A 26,257-nucleotide genomic window follows, 5' to 3' on the forward strand; every position below is an offset into this window, starting at 1 on the left:
ATAACATAACATAATAAATACTATCTATTACAACACTACAAATCATAGAAGCTTTCAGCAAAAGGCTGAACTTAAACAATTCAAAAAATAACTAAGCAACATTCCCCAAATATTTTTTTTTTTTTAAAGGGAACATGCTGGATACAAGTAAATGAGATTCTATTTAGAATATAATTTCTATAACCTGTTTGTAGATAGTATTTCTTCATTCTACATTAGTTAAATTTTTTTGGTACAAGCAGAAGGGTTCTGCTTGCCTGAAACTGCAGGTTGAACGTTAACATAAGTGGAAGTAGCAGATCCACTTCCCTTGTATGCGAGATCAATGTCAGCAACCACCACCTGTTGGCATGGTACACTCTTACTGCAAACAAACTTCACAGCTTCCAATGTTGAAGAAGTTCCTGTAATGTTCTTGAAGGTAACATTGTTGATCTTAACATTAGAGGGAGACTGAAAACAAAAAAACAAACAAACAAAAAATCCATCCAAGAATTTGATATTAGAATATGTAATTTGTTTATCCTTTTTTTAACTTCTAACATCAAAATGTGTGTATATATTTGTGATATTTATAATAACCTCATTTGAGCATTGATTGTTTGGGCAGTAGTTTTGATCAATGAGGACAGGATTGCCAACATTGTCCATGATAACATTCTCGAAATGTATATCAGAAGCAGTCCCAGAAGGGGAAGCAGGCCATGTTTTGATTCTAACACCATTATTTGTATTGCTAAGAGTGGCACCAATAACTCTGATTCCTGAAACAAGTTGTTCGTTTTGGTACCTTCCAAGACTTCCAATGCTAATACCATGGCCAGGTCCACAAGTTACTTGCTTAATAGTAATATCTTGGGTTCCATCACCAATGGAGATGCAATCATCACCTGTTCCAATATTGGCATTGGTAATGTTGATCTGAGATGACCGTCCCATGTGAATTCCATCAGTGTTGGGGCTATCTCCAGGTGCAGTTATGGTAACATGTTGGAATTGCAAGTTCTTGCATTCCAAAAGGTTGATATGGAAAAATTTGCTGTCCTTCGATGTAATGTCTTGGACTATTGAATTAGTGATGAAGTTGAACCTTATATTCTGTTCATGATTACAAGTTAGATAAATTAAACACCAAATATGAATGCTCAAGTTTCATTTAAATATTCACCTAAAAAAATGTCATATTTAGTAAAATGCTAACGATTCAAAAAAAAGTACAAATTGGTTTGGTAATAAATTTTTTAGCATCATTAAATCAACATAATACATAGGAAAAATGAAAAAAATTATAAGAAATATTATCACATAACAACTTACAACCTAATGTGTTAATGAACGTGGTTGGTACTACTTCAACAATATCATCTTATATAAATAATTCTTATCTTAAACCACATACACTTTGTCACAACTTGATGACATTTGTGATTGTGATTGGTGAACTATCACCTTCAGATTTAACCATAATTTTTTTCTCTATCACTCATAGTCACATTAGTGTTATGGCACAAAATGTTGTGTCCATACTCCATAGGCTTTCTCATATATAAATGTTGAATTACTTCTTTTGTGAGTTGTGACACATCACTATATAAAATTTATGCCAAATCATTTATATTATCTTTAGCATTCTCTAACATATAAATGCTTGAATTGCTTTTTAGTAATGGATAAAGCTTGTAAAGTTGTAGTGACTATATATATCTAAGTAGAAAATTATGGAAATGTAAATGCTAATTATTTTGATATTTAAATCTTACAATAGGAAGTATGTCGCAATTGTACTTTTTCGCACAATTATTTTTTTGCCATGCCAGTTGTCCTTGGCCATCAAAAACTCCGCCGCCTGACACAGTAAGACTATCAATCCTTTCAAAAACGACCCAACCATCTTTCCCTTTGAAGGATTCAATGTCTGATGGGGCTTGTAGGGTGCCCTAAAGGTTAAACTCAATAGCACCTTTGCATGGACCCAACAAAGTCACTAAACCTAGTTTGTAAGTCCCTGTTGAAATCACAACTTTACTTCTTGCCACTGCACACGCAGCTTTCCAAGCTTGTGTCAAAGCCTAAACACATTATGAAAAATCAAAATCAGCATATTACAATTATTTTTCATGTTAATGTTTTATCAATTTGGTCAAGAAACCAATTGGGTTTTAGTGTAAATAGAGTTTGAACCTAAGTTCTCTTATATGATGTTAAAAGGCTTTACGAATTAAGTTGAACACACTTTTCATGTTAATTAAGTATGGTTAATTGCACTACACATATTTTTACCTGAGTGATGTTGCCATTAGTTTGTGCTCCATATGATTTAACGTCAAAGACCTGCCCAGCATTGGTGGATGTCAACAGCAATAGCAAGGAAACTGTTGCAATGCTAAAATTCTTTCCCATCTTATTGTTCTTCAATTATTTCCTTGCTATTGCCAATTTGTTGTACAGAATGTTGAATACCCCATTTGGTTTGAAGCTATTTATACTTCAATACGTGAGCTCACCACCATTGAGCTATTCAACTAATGTTAACTAATTTTATGATTGAATTATGCTAAAAAACTTAAGGGATTTAATTCACTTTGCCTTATTTGTCAAGCTCTCATTCCTTGAAATCATTCCCTGAAATCAAATCCTTGACACAAAAATGACCATTAACGGTTAACCAGTAAATCCAAATCCCTTGATTTTCTCATAGACACAAATGATTTTTAGCGATTAACCAAGTAAAAAAGTAATGCTAGAGATGCAAACTTTTTTACAAACTGCTGATATAGTGGGTGGTTATTGGTAAATGAAAAAGTGATGTTAATAATGAGCCTAGATGAAAAATCAATAAGAAGTTGGCCACATCAATAATTTATAAAAATATTATAAAATAGTTTGTAGCTGTAGCATTACTCGAGGTAAAAATATCAATTTTACTAAAGGATGGAATTGCGCTCGTATAATGCATACATTAAACAAAAATAAAATAGGAAGAAGTGTGGCTATATTTAGGCTGCTCTAATTTACTAATGCGTATTTATGATATATTTTTGCTAATTCACTAATTCTTGTTTATGATCTTTATTTGGAATGCTAAAAATGGAGCATATAAAGATGGAAAAAAGAGGAGAAAAAGGGGCATTTTTTAAAATTAATTATTAGTGTATAACCATGTGTATATGCACGGATATATTTAAAAACAATCACAAATATACACATATATGAGTTCAAATTATAATTAATATTAGAGTTACAATTGACATATTTTCTAAGTTATGAATTTTTTAAATTATGTAATAGTTTTTCATTATATATATATATATTTTTTTTTCTATATATATAAAATTTTAAATCTAAATAGATTTTGACTCTTCGGTTTTTACACCAAATAATTCACTTGTCCTAAAAATTACAAATTAGATAGGACATATGATGCATAATTGAACTCTAATTGAAATCCAATTTAAAATCAAATTGGATTTAGATTTTTCAATTTTTTCACCTAATAATTTACTTGATACAAAAATTTAAAAATTAGATGAGACACGTGGCGTAAAATTGGACTCTAATTTAGAATCTAATTGGACTTTTCTCTAAATTTTGGCTTTAACTATATTTATATACACATATATGACGCATATATATTATCACAATTATGATAGATTTTGTTTTCAAAAGAAGGATAGCTTTTTTTTCTTTCTTTCTTTTTGGCCCCGTATTTTGACTTTGGATGAATTATATCAGTCCATAACTTTGAATAAAAAAAAAAAAGGCCTTATATTAATATACATGTGATTAAGCGCTTTTCTTGCTAGAGTATTTTAATTATAATTTAGTGATTATGTTAATTATTATATTTTTTTTGATAATTAGATAGTTGAGTGAGATTTTTTATTTTTTATTTTTTGAGTGTGAAATTTGAACTCCAAAGATGTCAACTAATTTAGTTACAATAGTATTAGCATGATTATATTAATTATCATATAATCAGAATAATTAATTAATTAATGTTTTTTTATGTCCATTTTTTAAAATTTTATTTCCTAAATGCAATTTCTTTCTTAATCAATTTGAATGTTGCGTGTGTAAATTTTATTTTGGACCTAAATGAGATTTTCTTCATATGCTCAAATACTTTATTTGATTTATTTGTCTCACCATCAAAATTATAATAATAATGTGGATGCTTGTAAAAAGACTAAAGGGAGAAAGAGAAGAGGCATGCCAAGCTGTGGATGCTTTTTTTTTTTTTTTTTTTTTTTTTTTTTTTTTTTTTTTCTCTTCGGCTTCTACATTGGGTGCTTGGCAAAGTGTAAACTTGTGCTAACATGGATTTTTTTTTGGAAAAAAATGCCACATGGAACTTGAGCATGGTAAACTTGAGTTCCATGCAACACAATACTCGAGCTTACCAAGTTCGAGTTCTTTGTAAATACAAAACTCGAGCGTAATGCTCTTTTTTTTTCTTCTATGGTACTTGAGCGTACTAGGCTCAAGTTCCTTCTAATATGGAACTCGAGTTTGGCAAGCTCGAGTTCCTTATACTTTTTTTTTTCCCAATAGTCAACAAATAAACGTAAACATAAAAATAAGTAATTTTTTTCCATTTGAACACACAAACATATGATTTTATTTATTTAAATAGAAGTACTGTAAAATATAGAAATTTTAATTTCAAAATATTAGCCCCGTTTGGTAGAGTTGTTTAACAACTCATTTTTAATTTTTAAACAATATTACACACATTTCCACACACTTTTTCATCCTGTATTTTAAAAAAATAAAAACAACATTACTCAAACTCCTCTACCAAACGGGCCCTAATTTTTAGGCCACTCATACCCCTTGTTAATTCATTTTTAACACACTCATCGGTTTCTAACTTCTCGAAAGCGTTATGATCAAATTATTTAAAATATTGGGGGTTACAATGAGAAATTAAAACATTAAAAGAAAAATCTCGTAAAAGCCCAGGGCTCTTTCGAGATTTTTCTAAATTGTTTAATCGGAGGGTCTACAGCAATGGCTCATTTTCCAGTAAATCAAAATCTGAAAAAGGCCAGGGCTTTTAAAGTTTATTGCACAATTGATGATGAGAAAGTTGCTTTAGCAATTTTTTTCTTGATGAGTTGTACCACACCAAAAATACAACTCACCAAGAATACTACAACTCGCCAAGAAAAAAAAGTTCCCAAAGCAACTTTTACATCATCGGCCAAATATTTAGATGTATTAAAAAATCTTTCACATTCCTCTTAGAAACACTACAAGTCAAGAACTTACATATCCAGACATGGTAAGGCGTAAGTTCCTCTTTATACTTGAGTGGTCCACTCTTTCTGCAATACTTATCAATCATTTGACCATACAGTAATTCAGAACAAGATTGATAAAGTAACAATATGTAGCTTAAACTTCTTTCGGTGTGCCCATGGCTAAAAATGGAGTGAGATTTTTCTTTTACATGTTGTTCTAATTTATCATTGTAACCCCCAATATACCAATTTGACCATAACGCTTCCAAGAAGTTAGAAATTGATGAGTGTGTTAAAAAATTACATAAAGAAAAACATATGTTTGTGCGTTCAAATGAAAAAAATTATTTATGTTTATGTTTATGTTTATTTGTTGATTATATATATATATATAAGGAACTCGAGCTTAGAAAACTCGATGTCCATATAACAAGGAACTCAAGCTTGATATGGTCGAGTACCATAGAAGGAAAAAAAAAAAGAGCATTACGCTCAAGTTTTGTATTTACAAAGAACTCGAGCTTGGTAAGCTCGAGTATTGTGTTGCATATGGAACTTGAGTTTACCAAGCTCGAGTTCCATGTGACATTTTTTCACTAAAAATCCATGTTAGCACATTTTTTTTATGAAACTCGAGTGTTTAAAACTCGATGTAGACAACAAACTTGAGTTTCACTTACTCAAGTTTCAAAAAGTGGTACTACATATTTTGTGAATATATAGGCCTGATACAGCTCGAAATATGTAAGCCCATCAGTCTTTTAGTGAATAGAAAAGATGAGACACCTCACTGGAGTTGGGTTTATGGTCATTCAGTGGGTTTTTAAAATTGGGTTTCTTATTTTTACAATGAGTCTATATTCTATGTTTGTATCTGTTAGAGAAATCAAGGCCCCAGTCATGTTTGGTAAGAAAGCCAAGACATAATTGGGCATAGGCTTGATTATTGGGCTAACATATATCTCTAACAGAATCATTGCCATTCATTTCTACAAATTTTAGACTTCCCTATGACTTGTAACCAATAATAACAAGGTAATTTACTGTAGCAAGCTTTAGGAGGCCATCTGCCATGGCAAAGTTCCATACCAAATGATTTGGTTACTTTTTCTTCTTCTTTTTTAAAATTTGTTTTATGGAATATTTTAAGAGCCTTGTTTTTTCAAGAAAAAAAGAAAGAAAAAGAAAAAGAAAGAAAGAAAGGAACTTCGTAGCACCAAAAATGTGATATAACTGTTCTATGACGCAATGGAAGAACTCAAGTCGGAGAATAGAGTTTTTGAAACGAAAAATTTGCTAGGACAAATTACTTTTTTTCACCCTAAACTATTATTCCAATTACACTTAACCAGTTCGCTATTACTATGAGGACTCCATGTTTCATATTGATCACAAAGATTTGGAAGTACTATAACTGTAAGTTAAAGAAGTGTTATACTGTTATCTCACTCTACTTGAATCTACTAGAGAGAAGTGTTAAATGAAAAGGTATAGTAAGTTAGATATCATTTTAGCTGGATGTAACCTTTAAATTTATATGGGTTCCTTGAAAATATAAGAAAAATTCTTGGAATCCACCGTATCCACGGGATGAAAGAAATTAAATGTAATTTTATTGATAATGAACTTCTTTTCATTTATAAGTTAGGTATTAATCTAAAGATTTTAGAAAACTTGTTTTTTCAAGAAAAATATTGTTAAACAAACATAATTAATACCTTATCATAGAAAAACTTATTTTTTTATTATTAAAATACTCTTAAAAACTCTCTAGAACAAAGAAATAAAACTCTATTTTAGAAAATTCCTAAAATTACATAAAAATATTTATAAAAAAATAATAGATAACAAAATATTTTGTCCTATATATCAGCTGTAAAGCAGGATGCCAGTGATAAACAAACAATTTTTCGAACTTGTTGATTAATGTGTGTGTCCTAAGTCCTAACCTTTCATGACTTAATTTACAGTTTAGGTAGAAATAGAATCTGGGCATGTGGTGGCATTTGTAAATGGGAACACTTTAACATTCTATTTAACATTACGTCAACAAAAGAATCTATTTAACAAGCTAAAATTATGCTATATATTTATATTTACACTTATTGTTATGGCATGTTTCAGGAGTTACGTAACTAAAAACTAAGAGTCTTTTATGGGTTTCAGTTATTTTAATTGGTAAAATTTATTATTGTTAAATGAGAGATCTGTAGTTTAATCCGTTTACATTAAAAATCAATTGGTGTCTTAATCTGATAATGAAAAAAAAAAAATCATCGTAAAACAGTTTAAAATATTATCATATCTATAAAAAATAAAATAAAAACGTAGGAGTCATTTTGCTTCCTGTGCTCTTATTTCTAAGATATGCATACCTGTTCCAGTCTCCATTCTGCTCCTTCAGTCAATTTCTGCAATAATATTTTCTTATTCAGCCAAAAAGGAGAAATATTATATAGCATGTTGCATATAATTTCATCTTATAATATTTATTTAATACAATTTAAGTGATTAAGACAAAACAGGGAGATGGTGGGTTTTGGTTGGTAGATGGAATAAGTTATTGGTTCATGCAATGCTTGAGGAAGAAAAAGGGGAAAATATGACTACAATTTATATTAATAATGATATTATTTTCTTATTCTCCTCAATTACAAGATGGATAAGGTTGGTTTTTTTTTTTTTTTTTGATGAGAGACACCCCTAGTTTTGGGTGGAATGAAATTGAAATTTGCTAATGCTTGCATTTCTGTTGAAGTTTTTTAATTTTTGTATGTGTAAATGCACTTATGCTAATTCTAAAGGACAATAAATTGACCAGTCATGAGAATAAGTGAATAACCATTATAAATTTAATAGTGAATATTGATATAATAAAATTGCTAAGACAATATTTCTCTTAAATTATTTTTAACAAGAGTTGGAAATGAAAAAGAAAAAAGAAAGAAAAAAAAAAAGAAGGATATTTGATTATTTATAATTTTTTGTTGTTATTTTTCAAAATGTTTAGCTGGGGGAATCTAAAACGTCCCTCGGCATCCAATTTTTCATGAATGTAATGTTCATGAACTTGGATGTCTATTAACCATAACCACATTTAGCTTGATTGGGAATATGATGAGATTTTCGAGAATGTGAGATCCTTATACATATTTAGACTGTTTTGAGGAATCTTGTTGGAATTATTTATCCTGTTTAAAATATTCTTAAATTTATAAATAATTAAATATAATGTCAAGCATAAGATTCATCCCTTTTATGTGGATTTTTGCAAATAAGTAGTAAGAAAAATAATATGAGCAGTGAATTAAATAAAATCTCATAAAATGATAGTCTATTATCTTCGAATAACATAGACAAGAAAAAAATTATATCAATTTTTTTAATGTGTTATCAAGACATCATGTCTTATTTATGAAAGTTCTTTATTTTCTTGAAAGACTAAAGGGGTTTCAAGAATGAGATAACAATATCCAATCAAATATGAGACGTGTTTCACTTAATTATCACTTCAGTTGAAAATTTCTTTTATTTTGTCTTTCTTAAAGATGATTCACACTTTCTAATAAGTTATGTGATAATTTGTTCAAATAATACATAAGAATAACTTATAAATCAGCACATAATAAGTTGGAGGAGATAGTTTCAAATTAGTTTGAAGCAAAATTAGTTGTCCCCAATATAAATGATGGCATTCATAGATTCGAATCCTAAAACAAAGGTTGTATGAAAGACCTGTGATAGTATCGGTCAAGGACTCAAGATAGTCTTCTTTTTCTTTTCTTTTTTTCATGTGTGGATTTTTTTTTTTTTTTTTTAATGGGGTTTCATGTGTGGATTTTAGTCTTTTGGTTATGTAGATATCAAATATTGATGTAACAAATAATACATTTGTATGAAATCTATCAACACAAGTGGATAGTAATTGCAATGACAGTTGATGCCTATAATAAAATTTATCCACTTGTTAGTTTTTTTTTAGGATGGATATCCACTTGTTAGTTAATGATAGTTTTGTCCTATATATATTAGGACTTGCATTACAGACAGGGTCCTTTTTTTTTTCTTTAAAAAAAAAAAAAAGACTGAAAAAAAAAGACTGAGCTTTATTAACTTAAAGAAGCCAAATCGGCTTGCAAAACAGATTCAAGTATTTAACATTGGAGGAACTTCCTTGACATGTATAGGTAATTGAAAGATACAAGTTTTTTTTTTTTGAGAGTTTCAAACAAGTTGATACAAGTTAATCATTATTTTCACCCCTTATCTATTATGGCCATTAATACAAAAATGGCAATATAATACAAAAAAAGTAGCCACTTTTGATTTGATGTATTATGGCCTTCAATTCTCTTGACTCTATCTATCTACCTTAGATTCCTTTTTCCCACCTCACAGCTATATATACACCCAATTTTGAAACACACACACACTCTCATTCAAGCTAAATGTTTTTAAGTTCAACTTCCTCTTTTTTCATTTTGGCACAACCATGTCTCTCTCCCACTCTACTGATTCAGGTTCCATCTCTCTCTCTCTCTCTCTCTCTCTCTCTCTCAATTTTGAGGGGTTGTTTGATTTTGGGACTATGCAAAACAGTCATAATAGGTTTCTTGTATTATGTTGAACCTTTGTGGAACCTTTGCTCTAAGTTTCTTTCAATATTTATTTTTGGAATTGGGTTTTTGTTTGCATGTTGAATCATAGATATAACTTATAAGCAAAAGGAGTGTTACCTCTTTATCTATGAGGGCCTAGCTTTGATACAATCTTAATTTTAGGCCTAAGGGGATAACTTTAAAAGAAGTATCACATTTTTTGTCTTTCTTGTTCATTTGTGAGATTTTCACATTGATATTGGTTTTGTTAAGTATTATTTATTGCTAGCAAAAATTTATCAATAAAACAATTCAATAGCCTTAACCTTCACAAAGAGAGACGGATTCACTTTAAAATCAAAATTTGAAATTTATAATTTTTTTTTTTTTGCATTAATTATATATTTTTAGTATTAAAAAAAAAGGGGAAAAAAAAACTTATTTATCTTAAATGTGACCAGTGGAAATAAGTTTAAAGGTAAGAACGAAAAAGAATGACTTGTTAACAAGATATTCTTTTAGAGATAAAGAGAAAGTGAATGTGTAAGTGGTTTTATGGTGACCGGTTGCAAGAGCTACTTTGAAAGAGAGAGAATTGTGAATACTGTAGTAATTCCAAGGAATAGCTCACGGAGTATCAAATTAAAAAGGGAAATTTTGTGTAAATCAAGGGAGTAAGACCATAAATTGAGTAAATTAAAGGTAACTAGAAGAAGAATCATGAAAATGGATAAAGAAGTCATAACTTATAAATTACTAGGAGTTTGATTATGTCATGGATTTCCTGTTTCCTTGTATTAGTAAATTTGTACCTTGTATCCTTTATATTCTCCATTTATGATTTATCCCCAAAGGAGGCCATGCAAGAAAAGATAGAATAAGAACTACAAAGACTTTCAGAAAATAATGACTCTAATTCTAGACAAGGTGGACAAAAGTCATTTAAGATGGTACGATGTCCGCACCTATATGAGAGAAAAGTAAAATTCACTGGAATGAGCTTACATGGTAAGAGGATGGATGTAAAGAACATTGGTTAAGATGGTGCAAAACTACATGATGACCTTTGAGCTTTTAAGAAAATCCTTGATAAGAATATGAAATAGCAAAACAGTGAGGGACTGCAACATCTAGCAAATTCGTTTCACAGTATAACCACAAATGAAACTTGTAAACATGAAGTAAAAATTGAATCCATTCCTTTTATTTTTTTTGTTTTCCACTCCTGTTCTCTTAATATATAACTTATGCTTTGAGTAGCTTCAATTGGATATCTTTTGTAACTATACCTTCTTTAATCTCTGGTGGGGTATTGTGTTCTCAAGAAGTTAGTTTGGTTCCTGGATCAATTGTTGCAACGAAAGCCAAGACTCCATCTTTGGTATGATCACCCTGCATTCAGTTAAATTATTCCTTTCTATTCTTGTATATCAGTCAAATGTATCTATGAAAGTTTCATTTTTTATTTATATATGCAGTGCATTGAGGGGACGAAACAAAGAATTAAAAAAATGTTAAATAAGGTTGAACTATCTGTTTCCTAGTATGACACCGCCTGGATGGCAATGGTCCCTTGCCCAAATTCCCCACAAGCCCCCTTTTTCCCTCAGTGTGTGAATTGGTTGTTGCATAATCAACTCCGTGATGGCTCGTGGGGTCTTCCTTACTGTGATCCCTTTTTAGTTAAAAATGCTCTCTTATCTACCTTAGCATGTATCCTTCCACTAAAGCAATGGGGTGTTGGTGAAGAACAAATGAACAAGGGCAATTCTGCTATTCCTCATACTTAAATCTCCTCAACTTTGGTCCAGAGATATTTTCTCTTTTTGCAGGCCTGTTCTATATTGAGTCAAATATAGCTGCAAGCTTCTCCTATTGGATTTAACGTAATATTTCCCGCAATGATTGAGCTTGCCAAAATTTTGGATTTGACTATCCCTCAAGGAACAACAAATTTAGATGATTTGTTCCAAAAGAGAGAGTTGGGGCTTAAAAGGTACAGTTGTAATTCAACTTTGCTTTATGTTCAGCTTTATTATTTAGTGAATATACTTTTTTGTGCTTCACTGCTTGTGTTTGAGTAATGCCCTTGACAGCAATGGGCATGACAAGGATTATCCAATCTCATATTTGGGATGTAAAGCTAGTACAGTTAAGCCTAGTCAAGCTCAATACTGAGCTACCTTTGCTGAAACTTGATCAGCTTGGCTTTTTAGGTTTGTTAGAACAATCAAATGGTATTTTGAATTAACAACTTTATTTCTTGTAATGATAAAAACTGTTCATATATGAAATGTGCTGCTTTTAAAGGCTCTGGAACTTTTAGTTTATATATGATCAAAACTGTTTATATAGTAGTAGGAAAGAGGCCAAATCGGCCATTTACCACTTTTCGCAGAAATTATTAGCAACATACCACTGTTTGCAAAATAGTAGCAATACCACTTTTTGAAACTCGAGTTTGCTGTGTAAATCAAGTTTTAAACACTCAAGCTTCATAAAATAAAATAAAAATAAAAAAACTTGTGCTAACGTGGATTTTTTTTTTGGAAAAGATGCCACATGGAACTCGAGCATGGTAAACTCGAGTTCCATGCAACACAATACTCGAGCTTACCAAGTTCGAGTTCTTTGTAAATACAAAACTTGAGCGTAATGCTCTTTTTTTTTCTTCTATGGTACTCAAGCGTACCAAGCTCAAGTTCCTTCTAATATGGAACTCGAGTTTGGCAAGCTCGAGTTCCTTATACTTTTTTTTTCCAATAGTCAACAAATAAACGTAAACATAAAAATAAGTAATTTTTTTCATTTGAACACACAAACATATGTTTTTATTTATTTAAATAGAAGCACTGTAAAATATAGAAATTTTAATTTCAAAATACTAGCCCCGTTTGGTAGAGTTGTTTAACAACTTATTTTCAATTTTTAAACAACATTGCATACATTTCCACACACTTTTTCACCCACATTTATTTTTAAAAAATAAAAATAACATTACTTAAACTCCTCTACCAAACAGGCCCTAATTTTTAGGCCACTCATACCCCTTGTTAATTCATTTTTAACACACTCATCAATTTCTAACATCTCGGAAGCGTTATGGTCAAATTGGTTAAAATATTGGGGGTTACAATGAGAAATTAGAACATGTAAAAGAAAAATCTCGAAAAAGCCCAAGGCTCTTTCGAGATTTTTCTGAATTGTTTAATTGGAGGGTCTACAGCAATGGCTCTTTTTCCAATAAATCAAAATCTGAAAAATCGGAGGGTCTACAGCAATGGTTCTTTTTCCAGTAAATCAAAATCTAAAAAAGCCCAAGGCTTTTGGAGTTTATTGCACGATTGATGATGAGAAAGTTGCTTTAGTAATTTTTTCTTGGTGAGTTGTACCACACCAAGAATACAACTCACCAAGAATGCTACAACTCGCCAAGAAAAAAAGTTGCCAAAGCAACTTTTACATTATTAGCCAAACATTTAGATGTATTGAAAAAATCTTTCACATTCCTCTTAGAAACACTGCAAGTCAAGAACTTACATATCCAGACGTGGTAAGATGTAAGTTCCTCTTTATATCTGAGTGGTCCACTCATTCTGCAATACTTATCAATCATTTGACTATACAGTGATTCAGAACAGGATTGATAAAGTAACAATATGTAGTTTAAACTTCTTTCGGTGTGCCCATGGCTAAAAATGGAGTGAGATTTTTCTTTTACATGTTGTTCTAATTTATCATTGTAACCCCCAATATACCAATTTGACCATAACGCTTCCAAGAAGTTAGAAATTGATGAGTGTGTTAAAAAATGAATGAACAAGGGGTATGAGTGGCCTAAAAATTAAAATTTTTATATTTTATGACGCTTCTATTTAAATAAATAAAAACATATGTTTGTGCGTTCAAATGAAAAAAATTACTTATCTTTATGTTTATGTTTATTTGTTGATTATAAAATATATATATATATATATATATATAAGGAACTCGAGCTTAGAAAACTCAATGTCCATATAACAAGGAACTCAAGCTTGATATGCTCGAGTACCATAGAAGGAAAAAAAAAGAGCATTATGCTCGAGTTTTGTATTTACAAAGAACTCAAGCTTGGTAAGCTCGAGTATTGTGTTGCATATGGAACTCGAGTTTACCAAGCTTGAGTTCCATGTAACATTTTTTCACTAAAAATCCACGTCAGCACAAGTTTTTTTTATGAAACTCGAGTGTTTAAAACTCGATTTAGACAACAAACTCGAGTTTCACGAACTCGAGTTTCAAAAAGTGGCACTACATATTTTGTAAACAGTGGTATATTGCTAATAATTTCTGTGAAAACAGTGGTATGTTGCTAATAATTTCTGCAAAAAGTGGTAAATGGCCCGTAGGAAAGAATGGAACATTTTAGTTTATGAATGATGCCCCCCATTCCCCTAACTAAACCATCTCTATTCCGTATCTAATTTTAGAGGTTATGAAAGCAACTTGGAAGGGAAGAGGACCTACCTAGTGTATGTTTCGGAGGGACTGGGGAAGTCACAAGACTGGGAAATGGTCTTGAAATATCAAAGAAAGAATGGATCACTGTTTAATTCGCCGTCCACCACAGCAGCTGCTTTTACTCACCTTAAGAATTCTGGTTGTCTTAGTTACCTCCAGTCACTACTAGATAAATTCGGGGATGCAGGTCTCTCCCTCCACCCTTGTCTATAGTTTTCTATGTATTTTTAGTAACATTTCCAATTTCTCTAACAGTTATTTGGATATCTTGAATTTTAATTTTTTTTTTCAGTTCCAACAGTTTATCCTCTAGATATATATACTGGTCTTTGTATGGTTGACAGTCTTGAGATGTTGGGAATTGATCGGCACTTCAGGAAGGAGATCAGAAGTGTATTGGATGAAACATACAGATAATGTCATTTTTAGGTGATTGCACCAATTATGGTGTGATAGGTCATTTTGAAGATTAATAAATGCATACTCTTCTCTTCAATTAACTTTTCAAGCCAAAAATTATTTTGAGTTTGTAGATTGCTTTTAGTTCTCTATTACTGCAAAAGATGACATTTGCCAACAAGCAGATTCTAGCTAGAGGGTGAGGAGGATATGTTCTTAGATACTGCCACCTGTGCCATGGCATTTCGGATGTTACGTGTTAATGGATATGATGTTTATTCAGGTACTTTGTGATATAGGAAACATAGCCTAAAGGCTTTTGATAGTTTAGGTGTGGTTTAATAGCTTTATCCTGCTTTGTAGATCCATTAACCCGACTTTCAGAAGATTATATCTCCAGTTCCCTTGGAGGATATGTGAAGGACATTGGTGCTGTCTTGGAATTATTTAGGGCTTCAGAAATCATCATACATCCTGATGAGTTTGTTCTAGAGAAACAAAATTTCCTGACCAGTCATTTTCTGATACAAGAATCATCCAAAGATTCAATTCATGCAGATGGACAGAATATATACGTTGGCCTACAGGTAGTTTCCTCCAACAAAACCCTTTTTACTAATTCAGTGATGCTTGACTGTATAATCCAAAGTTGATTTCCAGTAGTCTTCAATCTTTGATTGTTTCAGGTAGACGATGCTCTTAAGTTTCCTTACCATGCAAACTTGGATCGTATATCGAACAGGAGAGCAATTAAGCATTACAATAAAAGCAATATAAGGATTTTAAAAACTGCATATAGGTAAACCAATGGTGATTTCTTTGTCCACTATTCTTTTCTATTTATGGAATATGGAGATTTTAATTCTGCTAAATAATTAGCCATTATAAGTGTAACTATTAATTTATCTTTGTACACTTCTTATGTCAGTTCTTTAAATACTTGCAATGAAGATTTCCTAAAACTGGCAGTACAGGACTTCAACATCTGCCAATCAATACATCGCGAAGAACTCAAACATATTGAGAGGTGCATATCTTTGTGTAGTATCAACTATCTTCATATCATGACTATCACTTTCTTGGAATTTTTCATTATAGCAGGATCAAAGTTTGGCATACTGAACTAGAAGCAACTTTCAGTCCTTTTGTTGGCTAAAAAATCATTTTATCTGGAATCACTGGTTTGCCCTTATTACTAGTGGATAGTGATTGCTACTTGACCACGATATCAAGAAAAATTAATTAGACTGTCAGTCTTTGAGATAACTTCTTGCTTTAACTAATGAAAAGAAGTAGAATATCATCCTTTGTTCAATTTTCATTCTCATGTAAGCAGGTGGGTTAAAGAGTACAGATTAGACAAGCTAAAGTTTGCTAGGCAGAAACAAGCCTACTGTTACTTTTCTGGTGCAGCCACCTTTTTTTCCCCTGAACTTTCTGATGCTCGAATATCATGGGCCAAAAGTATGGTGCTTGCAACAGTGGTTGATGATTTCTTTGACATCGGCGGTTCTGAAGAGGAATTGGTAAACCTTATACAACTGGTCAAGTAGTATGTTTTCCCTTTTTCACATTCTTTTCTTGAATCTCTCATCAGTCAGTGATTTTTGTTTGGAGTCTTTAAGTATTCTTTCCAGTATAAAACTGATGATGCTATTGGAACTGAACCACAGGTGGGATGTTAATGTCAGCACTGACTGTTGTTCTGAGAATGTTGAAATTATATTTTCGGCACTTCACAGCACAATCTGTGACATTGGAGACAAGGCATTCACATGGCAAGGGCGTAATGTGACAAGTCACATAATTGAACTCATGAGATAAAATCTTCCCTTTTTCCACATTTCCATTGTCATGCATTTCGGGTATATCACTTTTGCAGGCTTTTTTGATAACATTACCAGTCTCCCTATGGCTCAGGCTCATGCAATTACTTCACTTTGATGTAACCTGTAGATATATAAAGATTGATTTAAGTATTAGCCTCAAGAATAGAGGTTATGTATGTGGAATAATGAAAGAACTGGATCCATTTTAATCTCTCATGGAGACTACCTTGAAATGGGAATTTAGATGGTCTTTGGTTTTTTTTTTCTTGTAAATGCAGTGGTTGGATTCACTAAAGTCTATGATGATGGAAGCTGAGTGGTCAAGAGACAAGTACATTCCAACTATGGATGAATATATGAAAAATGGGTGTATCAATTGCCTTAGGACCTGCAGTCCTCACAACCCTCTATTTTATTGGACCTGAGCTTTCAGAAAAGGTTGTTGGAACCCCAGAAATCCATCATCTATTTGAGCTTATGAGCATTCGTGGCCATCTACTCAATGATATACAAAGCTTTAAGGTAAGGGAAGCAGAAAAAGGGATAGAAATTACTAGTTTTGCCTCCTATATGGTTAGTTTTGTAGTTAGTAATCTTTCTAGATAATGTTGCAGAGGGAATCTGAACAAGAGAAAGTGAATGCTGTAACGCCGCGCGTGATTCACAGTGGAGGAGTTATTACTGAAGAAGTGGCCATTAAGGAGTTGAATAGTATTATTGGCAGAAAGAGGAGAGAACTGCTGAAAATAGTTTTGCGGGAAAAGAGCAGTGTTGTTCCAAGAGCATGCAAGGATTTGTTCTGGATAATGACCAAAGTGTTGCACCTGTTTTACATGAATGATGACAGATTCACTTTACATGAGATGATCAATGCTGTAAAGGTAGTCATTGAAGAACCCATCGTTGTCAACGAATTTGAAGTTGTCTATGTTAGATTTATATGTATCCCATGTCAGACAGCTGAAGAAACCTCTTTGCACCAGTTATCGATCATTTTAATGTACATTGTATGCATAAAGAACTGATTCAGTCCCTCCAAATTCTTAGTGTAAGTAATCACTTCAATCCCTTCTCCACTATGTTGGGAATTTTCTACTTTTGCTCGTTTTTCCTTCCTTTTTAATTGCAGGCTGAGGTATAGGCACTTGCACAGACCATGAAATATTAAGTTCTCTTGTTTGATTTCAAAGCGCAATAAGTCTAAGCATGAGATTACCATGATATATAGCATTGTTCTAAGTATGAGATTACCATGAAATGCTTGGGGTTGTTGAGGTGGCAGGTATAGAGGCAATTAGTCAAAGTCTTTTCGCTTAATCCCTTGAACCTCCTTATAGTTAGTCAATTCAAAGGATGCATGTCCAATTGCCTGAAAATTTAAGAGAGATTGGTACATTTCACCTAAAATTAGAATTTAGAAGGCGACAATGACACTGGGCAGACTTAGTTGCTTTATCTCTCTCTCTTTCTCTATCTAACTAACCCTCCCTTGTTTTTTCTTATCATACAGTCAATGCAAGAACAACCAGATAACATCCACTCAAATGCCTGTAAGCTTGAGTATTCTTTTGGAAAACAAAAGTCATGGTAAAGATGATCAATAGGGATTAAAATGAGAGAGAAATGTAAACAATATTAAAGAAATAGTAAACACTATTCAATCTGCCATGGTGAAGGTTAAAAAAATTTTTTAGGCTTTCTGAATCCTTTATGAAGAATCAATTTGAACAAACCCCAATTCAACAGTGCGCTGCATGAAAAATGTAATTCATTTCAGTAATTATATACAATTCTTACAAAGCTTAATCACTTCTTATAGTGATGAGGTATACTGATAAAAATTAGCTGCAATTTAGCAGATCCTTTGTCTAAGTTTCAGCTACAGAACCAATAACTGAATGTGGACGCTCTTGACAAAACTCCTAGCTTCATTCAAAAGCACTGCAACATGAACTCATACCTATATTACCTTCTACTAACATTTAGTGCACGGAAAATTGACACATGAATTGGTGATTAGCATTAGGTTTTTCAGCAAATATAGTTTATAATGGGGCTGCCTAACCAAATTTCACATACAATGTCAAAGAATATGCAATTGGTCATCTAATCCATATGCACTTGGTCACATACAATGTCAAAGTCAGAAACGGCTTAAATCTAAAAGCAGTGTGAGAGAGGAAAAGAGAGAATCTTTGATTTGTTGGATATCTAATGCTTTCTTTCTATTTGCAACCACAGTATCTAGTTAAATGTTGTTCTAGATCTATACCCAATTAAAAGATATTGCAACTGTAACTACACTATTAGCAACTACAATATCTAATTTAATGTTGTTCTAGATCTATACCTAATTTAAAGATCTTGCGACTGTAGTTACATAAATTCAACATTTGTTTAGATCTATTCCTTTTGCCACACACATTCAAGTTTTAATCTGTTTTCCTTTACCATAGCTAACAAGATCAAATCTTTCATTTGTACACAATGGGTTGTATATTTTTTGTTCATTTGGGGTGTTGATTTTCTTGTTTGTTTTGGTTAGTTTCCGTTTCAATTGGATCCAAGTGGGATTACTATAGCTAATTAGATTACACTTTTTGCATAGCAATATACTGAGAAGTCCACTCAACAGCGCTAAAAGCATTGGCTGCAAAAAGACACATGAGCTTGAGTTCAAGGTTGACCTACTAGTAGGAAGCAAAAACCATAGTTTTCTCAGATTAACCCTTCCATTGTAACAAAGTATATAGGATTACAAGGAAGTGAATACCCATATACCTTTCATAATTCTATGTTAAACAAAATTGGGGTAAATGCCATAAACGTTTTTGAAATGTGTGACTTTGAATATTGCTAAGAATGCTGTTGCATTATATAAAGTGTCAGCCAGATTGCACAACTGATCACAATCCTTAAGCTCCTATAAGTGAAGGTTCCACTAGGCCTGTAATTATGGATAAACAGAACAATAATAAACCAAAGGAAGCTCCTCATGGAGCTGTTTCTTGTACCTCAAAATTTCAAGTCTGTTGTCCATGTACCCTGAACGCTAGGGTGTTTGGCAACATGTCTTGTCTTCAGTTTCACAACCTTTCTTCCCAAAGAATTTCTTAGCCTGGTTGCATGTAGAAGTACGTCTTCTGGATCCATATTCTTCACGCATATCACCTTTTCATTTTTGTTCCCTGTGCATTTGGTAAAAGAAATCCTTATTTAAACTTCACATAAGAGAGGAAGAGAGAGAGAGAGAGAGAGAGAGAGAGAGAGAGAGATACTTACGGTAAAGTCCTTTCAAATGTGGATGCTGACTGCGAATTAGCTGAGAAACAACATCTAGCTGAGGATTTTTCTCTCCAAATGCTGGCAGATGTGACTCCATAAATGCCCTGCCATATTGATAGCTTACTTGTTATTCATTAAATAAGTAAAACGAGGGGGCATCCGCTTTTGTTTTGTTAATGAATTTTTTAGCATCCACTTTATTCCTGACAAAATGAGCCTTGCTAAATGTCCAGTTTTATCTTCAGGGATCTTAACCAATTACTCATCTCAGAACCTACATATTACTATTATTTTCAGTGGTGCTTGTAGCAGCATTGACCAAAAAGTAGTCAGCAAAAATAGATAAGCCTACTACAAAGAATGGACAGAGTAGAAAGCAAGTATACAACATAGTAATTGTGCTTCCATCAATTGTTTATAAAACTTGGTTAAAAAGACCAGCCCACTAAAACAGACCCTAAAGAAAGAAAATCAAATCAAATCACATTTTGCACTGAATTATCGATCTCCTGTCAGGAAAGAGACAGATGGTAAATAGTAGGGGCACTCCTATATAGCACCTTTGTCAAGATTGATGGAACTAACAAAGAGTGGACACCATTTTTGACACCAAATTCTGGATAGTTTCTTTCTCTACCACAGTACATGTAGTTTCAATGAATTCTCACCACCATGATACTAAAAAATTAACTATAGTGGAAGCAAGGAAAATGGCTGGGATTTCTAACTCCACGGAAGAAAGTTAACTTACTGCTCTCCCTTTTTTCAGTCCTCTCAACTTAACTCCATGGAAATAGTATACTAGAAACAAACGCAACTTCATATTCTACCTAAGAACCCTCATCAGGAAGTTAATACCTCTGAAGCCCTCATGACTCTAGGGGGAAGAAAAAAAAGCAACTGTGAACAACCCTGCCTGTAGCCCAGTGGGTTCTGAAATAGCATAAAGTGGGAGTATCCAAGAATTTGCTATTGGCAACATATAATACTCAGCTCAGTACCCTGAGAAATGCAAATTTAATATGCTGGAACATATAACACTCAACCCAGCACCCTGAGAAATGCAAATTCAACCTGCTAGAAAGTATAACAGAAAGGCCTGGAGTCACATTCCCTTCGCCAACTTGTGAACTACCTTAGATCATTGTCCTTCGCAAAAATAGAACACACTGACATTACATACGTTTTAAAGTAATTATCTTTCCAAGACGAGAAAGAGAGAGAGAACAAAATATAGAGCGATTTTTCTAATCATCTACCCTACCAAAGAAGAACAGTTCTACAATCTGGCATAACTCATAAATATGTTTGATTAGTACACACCACTGTCACCAAAAAAGAATTTGTTTTTGACAAGTAACAAATTTTGTTAACACACCCAAAAAATTAAAAATCTACAATTCAGATCAAACCAAGAAGAATTCCCACACAAATTAATTTGGTTTTTAGCCTAAATGATTGTGGCCATTTACAGTCATCCATTTCAACTTAAGATGCCTCATCTTGTTCAATAAATCATCAGAAATGGCAATATATTAATACACAAACAAAATTTCAAAGAATCTATTATAATATAGCAAATTACTACATCCATGCAAAAGCCAAGGCATTCTCACTTCAATCAATTTCATCTTAAGATATAAATCTACAAAAAATAACATATATATATTAATATACAAAGCATACCTGATGCCCCTACTACTTCCTCCTAAATCAGAAAAGCTCAGAACCAGCTTTTGAAGTTGCCATGCACCTCTCAAAGCCATCTCACTTCAAAGCCAATACAACAACATAAAACAATAATATTATTAACATTGAAACCAAAATAATAAGAATAATAAATTAGTTTTGAGGATTTAAACTTTAATATAACTTTTCCTATCATCATAATCATAATATTTATTTTCTATGCTTGATTCTAATACAAAGGTAAGGAATTTAAGTGCTTCATAAGAAAACCTCATAGTTGAACCTGAATTTTTTAATTATAATTATATTTAGAACAAATTTTCTTTTAGATTACTTTCAAAATCAAATCTTGTAGAGGATTTTTACTCCTTTTTATTAGATTATGGCTTCTATTTGGTTGCCAATAAAGCGTAAGAAAAATATTCCTTTTCTTGTTTAGATAATTTGAAAAAAGTCAAATGTTTGCTCTCTTCTCATGTTGTTTTACACCACTTAATAGCAACATAATTGGGTTGACACGACACAACTCACATAATTTGTTTAATAAATGGGTTGTGTTGGGTTAACATGACCTGTTAGCTAATACCAGTTTTCATAACTCTTAAGTGGAAGAGTGTAACACAATGAGTCAAGGTTATATTTATAAATGTAGTCAAACTAAGGACTAATTACCAACACCAAACAAGGACATGAGAACACATTAGTAAGTTACTGATATCATAAAACACAATATTAACAATGGCATAGCATTGACACCAAATTACAATAGATTAACAACGGCACCATTCTGTAATAAAATATTGGTCAGAGATAATGTGAGCAATAATTTTGCTGACTTAATTTTAATTAAATGATTTCAACCAAAAAAAAAAAAAAAAAAACCCATGCCCCATTGCTACCAAATACCACACCACAGCCATTTATTATTGACATGTTTTTCTATTTCACTTTAAAATGGAGTTAGAACCATAAAACAAAGCAAAATGTGGGCAGAACTAAAATTTTCAAAGCACACCTCTTTCTCATCACCCCTTTATTCAAACCAAAACTGGGAAACTACAAAACATTAATATGTAAAAGAAAGAAAGAAAAAATGGCATTGCTAAAGAAACAGAGAGAGGGAACCTTGACGTTGGCAGAGTTAGAGATGACGGTGGTTGGTGGCGCGATGGTGACTGGTAGCGGCAGGGGTGGAGCTACATGTTAGGGTGGGGGGCCATGGCCCCCCCAAAATTTTTGAAATTTTTTTTTTACTATATAGAAATATTTAATATTTTAATAATTAGCCCTAAAAAATGGGACTTGGCCCCTCCAAATATTTGAGTTGGTTCAATAATGTTCTTAAAAAAAGTTGTCCAATTTGTCTAGTAGTTATAGATAATGTATTGTTTCTCAAATTCATTTTTTATGGTAAAATGTGTTCTCGTATTTTTTTAAGTTTTGGATCATTTATGTCTTTGAACACCTTATTAATTCAATTGAAATTTTTTTACTCACAATAATAGACAATTTGGTAACTTATATTGAAAATGAAAATTGTAAAGATTTCACTATAGAAGATGGTGAAAGATTAATTTAATTCTATGAAACATTTAATTTTAAGGATTCATTATGAAAGATACTAATTTTTTGTGTGTGTATAGATACATGTGTTTATGTATGTGTATAAAAGTTTGTATAGACTAATAAATTAGCAACACAAATCGGCCCCCCCAAACAAAAATTTCTGGCTCCGCCCCTGGGTAGCGGCAAAACAGTGGCTTGTTTCTATGAAAGATTTGATAGCTACTAATTTGAAAGATTGTTAATGACGTTGGGTTAAGATAAAAACCAGTAAAAGCATTTATCCCAAAAAAAAAAAAAAAAAGTAAAAGTAAAAGCTTGCTAATTCAACAGGTGTGAAAAGATGTTGACAATTTTTTTTTTTTTTTTTTTTGTGTACGAAAAATTAATCCTTGAGAAAATCCATGGAAACAAATTTTGTTTCACAATTTTTGCTACAATTTTGATGTGGTTGATTATAAGTGATAGGAAAAAAATATGGATTTATGTGAAAGTGATAGATAACCATTTACAGTTTATCAAGTCAAAATTGTGGCAAAAGTTTTGGTAGAATTCCTCACACAATTCTTAATCGTTTGACTTCATTCACACCAACTTCTCTAGAATTTTAGTTAAATTTTATGTTTGTTGAGTAGGCCAATTTTTCATGCACTCATCAAACTCAATCTCTCTATTCTTTTTCTGTTTTGATAGAAATATTCATTTTATTTTTTATTTCCCCAAAAAAAAAATCTTCCTTGTTTTTTTTTTTTTTTTTTTTTTATGTCTTCTTCTTTGAATTGATTTTGTCACCAAAATGCTATGTTGATGTGGCTCAACATAGCAACAATAAATACTACCCTTCAACTTTTACATATTTCTCACAAAAAAGAAGTTTGACCAATGTTAATGATCAAAAATATATTTTGATCTAAGTGAGAAAAAAAAAATTTTAATGTAGCTTATATGGTGAAAAGAGCACTTCTATTATTAAGTGAGAATAATGGTACTATATGAAGTTGGCATTCTCATTGTATAACAAAGATGTGATGATGTCTTTGTATAAAATAGTCCCTTATATTTGTACGGAGAAGAAAATAAGAATAAGTAGGCATTCCTATTATACGATTGTCGATGGAATTGGAGGAGCGAGGACGTGATGATTGATGTTGTTGATGTAGGATTAGATGGAAGCTAGGGTTTGAGGAGAGAGAGGCTTGTTCCATTGAAAGAGACAAGAGAGAAATAGAAAATTTTGGTTAACATACTACTCATTTCATATATGATATTTGAACTATGCTTCTGACCATATTTTGACTTTATAGATTGACCTCTTTTTGTAATAGGCATTAGTGCACGTATTTTATTTTGAGTTTAACTAAGATTTCTACCACACATCTCCAATCATGTACTCTTCATTGGTGATTTCATTGTTTAATTTAATTTTTTCTATACTTAAATTAATCTATTGAAAATTTTGAAGTATAAGGTCATTTTCAGCTAGATGGTGAAAAGTAAGTAGCCTGCAATATGACTTATTTTTTAATTTTTTAAGACACCAATAAAATGGCTTCAAATCAAAATATAGGTCACATTTGTGAGAAATACTTTTTACATAAAGTAATAAATTAAGGCAGGTAAAGTCATAAACACATACTTATCCAAGTCATACTAGGGAATAAGTTAACATTCTATCATTATATATTGTATTTCAATTAAGAAATGCTAGCCCTTTTTGTATTTGTAGATTTATGTGCAGTTAAATTTTCATTCCCATTAAGGGTAATTTCGTCAATTTAACTCCTAAGCTCCCAGAAGTTTCAATGAGTACCTTGAGATAGTTAGTTCACCAACTTGTGACTCGATCACTGCCCCAACATTATTCTGTTATCCAAAATAATTAACTTCCCGCCAGTCCAACAGAATCCAAGTCAATCTTCAACCGTCCAAAATTTCTGATTAACTCCATCTAAAGGATAAACGGCCTAGATTGAAAGAACCCGCGTAACAAACGGTATATAAGCAAGCAACACTAACAGCTTTTCCCTCCTAAATTTCAAGCTCTTCAAATTCTCTCTCTCTCTCTCTCTCTCTCTCTCTCTCTCTCTCTGAGAATCACAGAGAATCCATGGCTGTTAGAGAAACAACAAGTTTGTTGGTTCTGATACTGATTGCTTTGCCAGTTTTGGTATTCGCAATTCAAACTCTGAGAACTGAGCCTTCAAGGAAGGAAGATCGGGAGTACAAGGAAGGCGATTACATTCCTCTCTTCGCCAACACAGCTTTTCCTAATCAAAATCCATGGTAATTAATTTCCTCATTTCTCTGTGAAAATCTCATATTTTCCAACGTTTTTGCTTATGATCTTCTATGTGAACTTGAGCTTGGAATTTGATTTTTGTTCTTTTGATTTGGTTCTAATATTTGCTTATTTTACCCTACAATTCTCTATGTTCTGAGCTTCACTTTGGTTGCTGAGAATTTCTTTTTTATCTGTCGAAAAATGAAGAAACGAAGTTTTAGGTCTCAATATCTTGATTTTGTTTAAGAAACCGTTTGTTAAGTAAATAATTTTTCATTGTTAGTGATAGAAAAAAAAAAAAAAAAAATTCAGTGAGGCATATTCATATTTTGATTTACCATTCTGCCCTCCTGGAGTAAGAATAACTCTCTTTGGCCCTTGGTTTGTTGCAAAATTAGTGATAAATATGATTATCATTCCTAAGCATCGATCACGATATACAGATCCAATACCCTACAGAAAAAAATCGTTGGAAGAAGTTATAGCAGGGGATTGCTATATGAACACTGGGTATGAATTGAGGTTCAAGAAGGAAACAAAGAAGAAACTTCTTTGTGAGAAGAATCTGAACAGAGAAGAAGTTGCGAAATTCAGGGATGCCATTGCAGCCGATACCGTGTACGAGATGTACTACGATAACATTCGCTTGAGAGAGCAAGTTGGAGTAAATGCTACAGATCCATATATAGAAATGCAATGGTTTCATCTTATCAATCACCTCGACTTTCATTTCCGTTACTTAGGAAACAGAGTGAAAGAAGTATATGTTTTGGGTGACATCGATTCTGCCGTGGATGTAACTGATTCAGATGCTGAAATCAAAGTCAATTTCACTTATTCTGTCATCTGGGGAGATTTGGAATCCAAGGA

At 32.2% G+C, this 26,257-nt stretch overlaps 1 protein-coding gene and 2 pseudogenes across 1 annotated transcript; 1 reads left to right on the plus strand and 2 right to left on the minus strand.

The window, feature by feature from the left end:
* Positions 1 to 219: 219 nt before the first annotated feature.
* On the minus strand, positions 220 to 2,433 carry LOC126720247 (exopolygalacturonase-like; annotated as a pseudogene).
* Positions 2,434 to 14,280: 11,847 nt separating this feature from the next.
* On the plus strand, positions 14,281 to 17,722 carry LOC126720349 (ent-kaurene synthase TSP4, chloroplastic-like; annotated as a pseudogene).
* A 392-nt stretch (positions 17,723 to 18,114) lies between these two features.
* On the minus strand, positions 18,115 to 22,828 carry LOC126720351 (54S ribosomal protein L51, mitochondrial-like). The gene is made up of 5 exons (XM_050422696.1): positions 22,669 to 22,828; positions 21,541 to 21,624; positions 19,852 to 19,958; positions 19,584 to 19,757; positions 18,115 to 18,319 (listed from the first exon to the last, which is right to left on the minus strand). Exons 2-4 carry the CDS (start codon positions 21,618 to 21,620, stop codon positions 19,585 to 19,587), a joined length of 360 nt encoding a protein of 119 aa, XP_050278653.1. The 5' UTR covers positions 21,621 to 21,624; positions 22,669 to 22,828; the 3' UTR covers positions 18,115 to 18,319; position 19,584.
* Between the last annotated feature and the right edge of the window lie 3,429 nt (positions 22,829 to 26,257).

This window comes from Quercus robur, chromosome 4 (assembly GCF_932294415.1).
Source record: "Quercus robur chromosome 4, dhQueRobu3.1, whole genome shotgun sequence".
NCBI lineage: Eukaryota > Viridiplantae > Streptophyta > Magnoliopsida > Fagales > Fagaceae > Quercus > Quercus robur.

Bases quoted from the DNA above. Each gene is read 5' to 3' on its own strand.
- LOC126720351 (XM_050422696.1), bottom strand. From the start codon at position 21,620: ATGGCTTTGAGAGGTGCATGGCAACTTCAAAAGCTGGTTCTGAGCTTT. The intron at 19,959-21,540 runs GTATGCTTTGTA...TCAATATGGCAG, and splicing joins GGAAGTAGTAGGGGCATCAG to GGCATTTATGGAGTCACATC. The intron at 19,758-19,851 runs GTAAGTATCTCT...CCAAATGCACAG, and splicing joins ACATTTGAAAGGACTTTACC to GGAACAAAAATGAAAAGGTG.